General features: G+C 30.2%; 1 protein-coding gene across 1 annotated transcript; it reads left to right on the top strand.

Annotated features, from left to right (window-relative positions):
• The first annotated feature begins 3283 nt into the window (after positions 1–3283).
• LOC107452428 (cyclin N-terminal domain-containing protein 1-like) lies at positions 3284–4372 on the top strand. Its single transcript, XM_016068903.3, has one exon. The coding sequence runs from the start codon at positions 3371–3373 to the stop codon at positions 4280–4282; it is 912 nt and encodes a 303-aa protein (XP_015924389.3). The 5' UTR covers positions 3284–3370; the 3' UTR covers positions 4283–4372.
• Positions 4373–7129: the final 2757 nt, after the last annotated feature.

Raw genomic sequence — 7129 nt, 5'->3', positions numbered from 1 at the left:
TCATAGTTACAATATTAATGCTTCGATTCTCTTAATTTTCTTAAGGATCACATGAACCCTGTTGAAATATTAAAATACAGATGTTTACTTTTACGAGCATAAATTTCCTATCAAAGTAATGATTAAGACCCAAATGTAAAACCGTATAACTGATGATAAAGAATTTACAGGCTTCAAAGAACATGAAGATGAAAATGGCGATATGATTCGAGCGTTCAAAAATAGATGCCCAAAACTCGTGAATGATTTGTGGCGTTAATTTTTGGACGCTCAAAAAATGTCTTCTTTTGTTATCATCTTTGTATCTTTTTTAAATTCAATCAAGTTTTTAACTTTTCACTTCAGTTTCATAGGATCATTCATTTAGTGGCACAGTCACTCTAAGCACTTCACTCGATATTAAAATAAGTTTTGCGTACGTTTCATCATTAATCATTGGCTCTAAGAAAAAATAATAATCAGTCAATAATAATTAACAACATTTTAAAAAGTCAATGCAGTTGATTTTTTTTTATGCTGGCTTTAAAAACCTTTTTTAAGACTTAAAAAAATTACGTTTACTATTGAAATTTCAAAATTGGAATGAGAAAATGGAATGGTTCTAGCACCAGGAATCAAAGTTAAGCAGTTTTAAGGACAGTTATTTAAAACAATTTGATGTTTTTGTCCCCTATGAAATTGTTTGAAAATGCATTTTTATTAATCTGTAAAGTTTTTTTTTTCTAGTGGCAGGTACTGAACTTCCGCTCTTCACCAAGGAAGATGCCGAAGTGTTGCTCCTTTAATGTTACTCAGTGGGCACCTGTGAACTTAAGTGACGGAGGCGATTAACATTACCCACGCCATACTGCAGTTTATAGGGTGGGTCATATTCACACATCACACTTAACAGAAGACAACACAGAAGGAGAGAAGCATCCATGCCCTGAGCGGGATTCGAACACGCAGCCATTGGCTTCGCAGTCAGGCACGCTAACCGCTCGGCCGCCTGGTCAGCATCTCTAAAGTAAATGTTCTAAAAATGACAGATATCTTAAATTAAAAGGTGATTTAAGTCCTTAAAATGACAGATATCTTAGATTAAAAAGTGGTCGAAGTTCTAAAAATGACAGATGTCTTAAATTAAAAAGTGATCGAAGTCCTAAAAATGACAGATATCTTAAATTAAAAAGTGGTCTAAGTCCTAAAAATGGCAGATATCTTAGATTAAAAAGTGGTCGAAGTCCTAAAAATGACAGATGTCTTAAATTAAAAAGTGGTCGAAGTCCTAAAAATGACAGATATCTTAAATTAAAAAGTGGTCTAAGTTCTAAAAATGACAAATATCTTAGATTAAAAAGTGGTCTAAGTCCTAAAAATGACAGATATCTTAAATTAAAAAGTGGTCGAAGTCAGCAGTTCCTAAATGGTGCTCCGCGTTACCTTGGAGATCCGTGGAAGAGTAAAAGGGATTCAGACAGTTAGGATATTTTTTTACATCAGTAATATTTTTTGAAAACTTCTTTATATTTAGATTTAATAACTAATTTATTTCGTGTTATTATTATTCGGTAATTTATTATTAATTTATTTCGATTGCCTTAATAAAATTAATTAAAGTAAATTACCAATGAAAAAGAAATGCAATTTTTTTTTAATATTATTTTACTACGAACAATATGTTAAATATATTATAAAAAGAACCTGCATTTTTGAGAAATTGAGTTCATATTTCCCATCGCGCTTTTCAAATCAAAATAAAATACCTAAAATAGTTAATCATGAAGTATATTCCATTTGTAAATATTTTCAACGTTTATAACAGTTCTTTTAGCTTTCATTTATATAAAAACCATAATGCAGCTTATTTTCTTCATTTCGCACCAATGTATATACCCCAAAAACAAATTTAAACTTTATTAAATACAGCTGTGTGCGAATTTAATAAAACATAATTTAAAATTATTAATGAAAAAACTATAAAAATCGATTCAATGTTTCGAAAATTGTTTTATATTTTATTTTCTTTGTTTTGCATTGTTTTTATATACTTTATTATTTATAAATTCGGGATTCCGCAGAAAAGAGTTCATTCATTTAAGGTTCTATAGCTGAAAAAAATTAGGAATCGCCGGTCTAAGTACTATGAATGAATGATGTTACGTTTGATAATGAAAAATTCATGTTTGTCAGAAATAGTTTACAGAAAAATTCATAGATGTTAATTAATGCATAAAAATCCTTAATATTCAACGGTAATGGCATATTTGTAAAAAAAAAAATATTTTGAAAGTATTAAATGCAAAATATGCCATTTAAAAAAATAATGAATAAATATTTTGCTAATATATTCACATTAATTTAATAGCTTATTTTCTTTTAAACTTAAGAACAGATGCAACTTAAGTCTAATACTTCTGAAATTGTTTATAGCTGCGTCTGAGAATTGGGCTGAAAATATAGGAATTATTATAGAGATTGATATCATTTAGATCTATAGAAAGAGATCTTGAGGCGTGCCTAGAATGGGTGTTGGCTCGAGTTGTTTTACTTCCCGGTAATTATGCATCTTTTGAAGGTTGAAAACATCCTCTGAAATTGAACTCTTGTTCATCATCTTTTTCTTTTTTGAAGCTAAATACTACTTTTTAATTTACCTGAATTTTAATTATCAAAATTAAGTTTGATAAAATGTGTTTCATAAAATGTTTGAACAAAAATTACATTCTTCAGAATGCGAGTCATTGAATTACTTTTGTTTGGTCAAATATAATATGTATTTTGAAAATACAAATCTTTTTTCTTTCTTCCTAAAACTATGAATGAATTGAAAATGAAAAACAAAAAATTATCAACTCTCAAATTATTATTTTTTTTTAACTTTTAAGGATTAAAACTCAGTTGTACTAACATTTTTCCAAGAATTCAATTAATTTTGATTGTTTACATTGATGACTGAAAAATAATATTGTCAAGAGGAAAATGAAATTTCGAAATTTGTTAAGAAAACTCCAATTAAAAGGAAAAATTAAAAAAGCTAACTGAAAAAATACACAAAATTTCCTGACACTTAATTCATTATACATTAATTTCTACAAAAAAATAAACATTTAATTTTAAACCAATAATTATATTTATTTTGGAAAGTAGAAATCGTTTTACTAATCTTTCTCAGCTGAATAAATTATTATATATAATCGTTTGAAATAAAACAAAAAAATAAAAACATTTGCTGTTCAAATTATCGTTTTTAAAATCTTTTAACAAACAACATTTTTCCTCTGAACTATTATTAATATTTCAATTAAAGAATTTTCTGCATTTTTAAACGATCATAAAAGTGCTTTAAAATCTATTATTGCATGTTATAACTTAACTACGTTTCTTAACTATGCATATAATGTCTCTTCGGCGTTTAGAAGACGGAATCCAAAATTTAAGGTTTGTGTCAAATGAATTATTAGAAGATTGGTTATTCGATTTATTAAAAAAGAATCAGGAAAGAGTTTCTGCTGCTACAACGCTGGAATACTTATGGTCGCAAGAAGTTGTCGAATTTATATTCAACATTTGCTCCTCTTTTAAACTAAAAAGTGACGTCAAGTACACAGCTCTTGAGATATACGAAAGGTTTGTTGGAAATCATGTCTTGGAACTTTACAGGACTGTTAAAAATAGTCGAAATTCCAGAACGCCTTTAGTTTGGGAAGATATCAAAGCTAGAATCGGAGAACAAGTAATTCTACGGGTGATAACGTCTGTACAATTGGCAAGTAAACTTAATTCCCATTACAATCACATCACGCCAGATCAAGTGTTCCAGTTTTTGGTCAATTCTGGAAAAAGCTACAGTAAATCGGGAATATTTAATTCTGAACTTAGACTGATGAGAAGTCTAAATTACAAGGTTAACGTCACAACACCGTCTATTTATGTCAATACACTTTTATGCGTACTTTTTACGAATGATCCGTCTTTGGAAGATATTTTGTTTACAACATCTGTCAAAACGTTAGACTTCGTTTACCTAAACAGAACGCGAGTTTACAATCATCTGTACGAAAGTATTACCGGCCTTTCTGTTGCTAATTCAGTACAAGACAATGAGATATTTTTGAAAATCAAAGCCGATTATATGCTACTAGCGGGATCTATAATAGCCACTGCTGCTTATATGGTAATGAAAGACAAATGGAATAAACTCTTAGAGCAACTGCACCAAGTTACGCGAATTCTCAAAAGAGATATAAAGAATTTCAGCATTGTCATAATAGATGTTATGACAGAATTCCTTAAAGAGTGAAATATGTTAAGAGAACTTCTGTTACAAACGCATTGTAAAATGTATGTAAAGTTAATTATTCTAATTGTAAAAAAATATTGATTGTACAACAATTATAATATAGTATTATACTTTAAGTATTGTAATTACTTTATGTAGTTATTTTACACATTAATATAGACTTAACAGTGGTTTGTAAGTTTTGTGCAACACTCCGTATTTAATTGCCCTGCTCGCTGCTCTCATTAGCCATGCAATGACTTCGCAATCATTTTGTTTCCTGACAATAAACAGATTATCAGATCCCAGTTCTATTTTGTTTTTATTTTATTAACCTAGACTTGTTTCCATAGATTAAGTTTTCTATTCAACCGAGATACTAGGAGATAAGTTCCCCTGTTTGCTGCCATTCACCGGTGACCATCCCCGATTATTGCTTCGCAATAATTTATGTTTCCTGACATGAAACAGTGTTTTCTACGAAAATTGCAATTATTCTCTTAAGCTACATGTATTACAAAGAGTTTTGTTTGCTTACATTTCAGCCCCCACTCCCCACACCTAAACCAAACATTTCCCATGTGATTCTATTAAGATCTATTAGTAAATATAAATAATTTAACTTAATAATCTTTTTCTTTAAAATAACATTTAAAATCAACCGTATCGTAAGTTCTCAACCGTAATTTAATATTTTGCTTACCAAACAGGTTAGTTTATTACAGTTTGTGCAAGCTTTACATAGCGGATGACTATAAACCGGGGAGATGAAGAATTGGTTTTAAAATCGACTGTTTTATCAAGTACTCTAATTTCAAAGTATATCTCAAAAAACTCATACTATTTTAATGGGATGCCTGCAAATGACGTAATGTGGTTATGACGATCCTGATTGATTGTTGAAACATGGCATTTGTTTAAGTTAGCAACTGTTCTTTCCATTCCATTACGAGACGGTCAAGCTTCAAGTATCAATTCTTTTTAGTGATACATTCTATAATCCTTGACAAAGATTCTCTTATAAAGATTTCAATTATTTCACTATATATTTCTTACTTAACTCGAAGGCAGACATGAAGCCATGAAGAACACAAACAAAATAATTATGCATCGAAATTACCAGGTACTCAAAGCAAAAATATATTATTGATTACAATAAAATACCCAAAAAAATAATCAATCTGAGAAAGAATTATCACTTAACAAATTTGATGTGCGATACGGCTCTAATTAACTTCACGTTGATTAACTTTCTAATTTATGAGGAGAAACTTAGCTCAACTTTAATATGCCATTTTGCTCATTAATGATCAGCTGGCGCTGACGTCTCGCGTGGGTATCATCTGTGATCTTCATCTTGAAGTGCAAGTACCCAATTATACCTAATTGTAGGTATTTAATCCTTTGAACCCCATGAAAAAACCGATAGCAAAAAATTTTAGAGTTTAGAAAAAAAAGCTATAGTATATTATGAAAGACGAAATGAGAAAGTTTTAATTTATAGATAAGGTATTATTTTCCTAGAATGGAATAAAAATGAATTGTTTAATTTCAGAATAAAAAAAAGAATTAAAAGAAAAAATACGACGCCGAAGGGACCACCGAAAAATCGTCGTATAAACGATGCTCCACTGTAGTAAGTATTTTATTTATCTTTAAGAATATGAAAATATTAATCAATAAAAAGTAGCGTTTAAGAATAGTAAACTTAGTATTTCTGCATTAAAAGTTGGGGTCACAAGAGAGTTTTGCAGTAACCAAGATGGAGGCACGTCGCTACTTATCTAAGTATCCAGGGTTATGGGTGATTCTCAAAAAATATGACAATTCACTGTCCCTTGTTCCAAGATCTAATACTATAATACTAAAAGAACCTTTTTTTTAAAAAAAATTAATAAATAGCATTGCTGTTAGCATTTTAAAATGTCTTTGCACCAGCATTTACCTACTGTTTTGTATACTTAAAAAATTTAATTGAATATCAAACTGTCATTTTCTTGGCATGTCCCAAACAATGTTTCCAATAATAACTAGCTTCAAAACTTCCCATAAGTTTTTCAATATCTAATTTTTTTTTTATCTCAACCGGTGTAAACATTTCTAGAATATGCGCAGAGGGTATTATTTACAAAAAAAATAGTGCGTGGAGTCCCTCCGCACGGAAGAAGTTAAACTTCGTAACCTGCGACGTTAATTGTAGAAGAATCAGCAGTCGTAGAAGGATCACTAGTTCTATTCAACGACTCTTTCTTCTGCTCCTCTCGCTTCCGTGCTCTGTAATAACGGTAATATTGTGCATTTTTCCCTCGTGGACCTCTTGAACCAGTGGAAGTGCTTGTGGTTGCCTCATCGTCTCGCCATGGAAAATGTATTTGTATTAATAATGTATGTGAATGCGTCATAATGTAATTTCAAAAGAGAAAACCCAACAATCATTTGATATTCACAAGAGACGTACCTTGACATAATCTTAAATCCGTCGCATTGTCCGTGGGATTGTTTTCACTCATTTTCTACAATTGTTATTCACTAAATATGAAAATAAAAAAATACTACCCTATTAAATTATGGGAAAAATATACTTGAGGGTGCCCCTTGGCGAAATTGGCGACTTATGTTTGGCGCCATACTTGTTTGCCCGGAACGCCGTGGTAACCCACAAACAAGACATTTATATCTATTACTAATTAAACCTTCATTCATACACCAGTCAATGACTGTTTTTTTTTTTCATTGTTATTAAAATCGTACAGAAGCTTAAGATTTATCTTATTGACAGTATTCATTTTTAGTACCAGAAGCAAAAATAACCTTACCAGCCGGTATCCAAAGTAGAACAAATGGATCTCTGAAATTACATTTAAAAAT

Source organism: Parasteatoda tepidariorum, chromosome 9 (genome assembly GCF_043381705.1).
Source record: "Parasteatoda tepidariorum isolate YZ-2023 chromosome 9, CAS_Ptep_4.0, whole genome shotgun sequence".
In the NCBI taxonomy this organism is placed as follows: domain Eukaryota; kingdom Metazoa; phylum Arthropoda; class Arachnida; order Araneae; family Theridiidae; genus Parasteatoda; species Parasteatoda tepidariorum.
The sequence above is the reverse complement of the archived record's forward strand: the minus strand, read 5'-3'. Positions and strand labels throughout refer to the sequence as shown.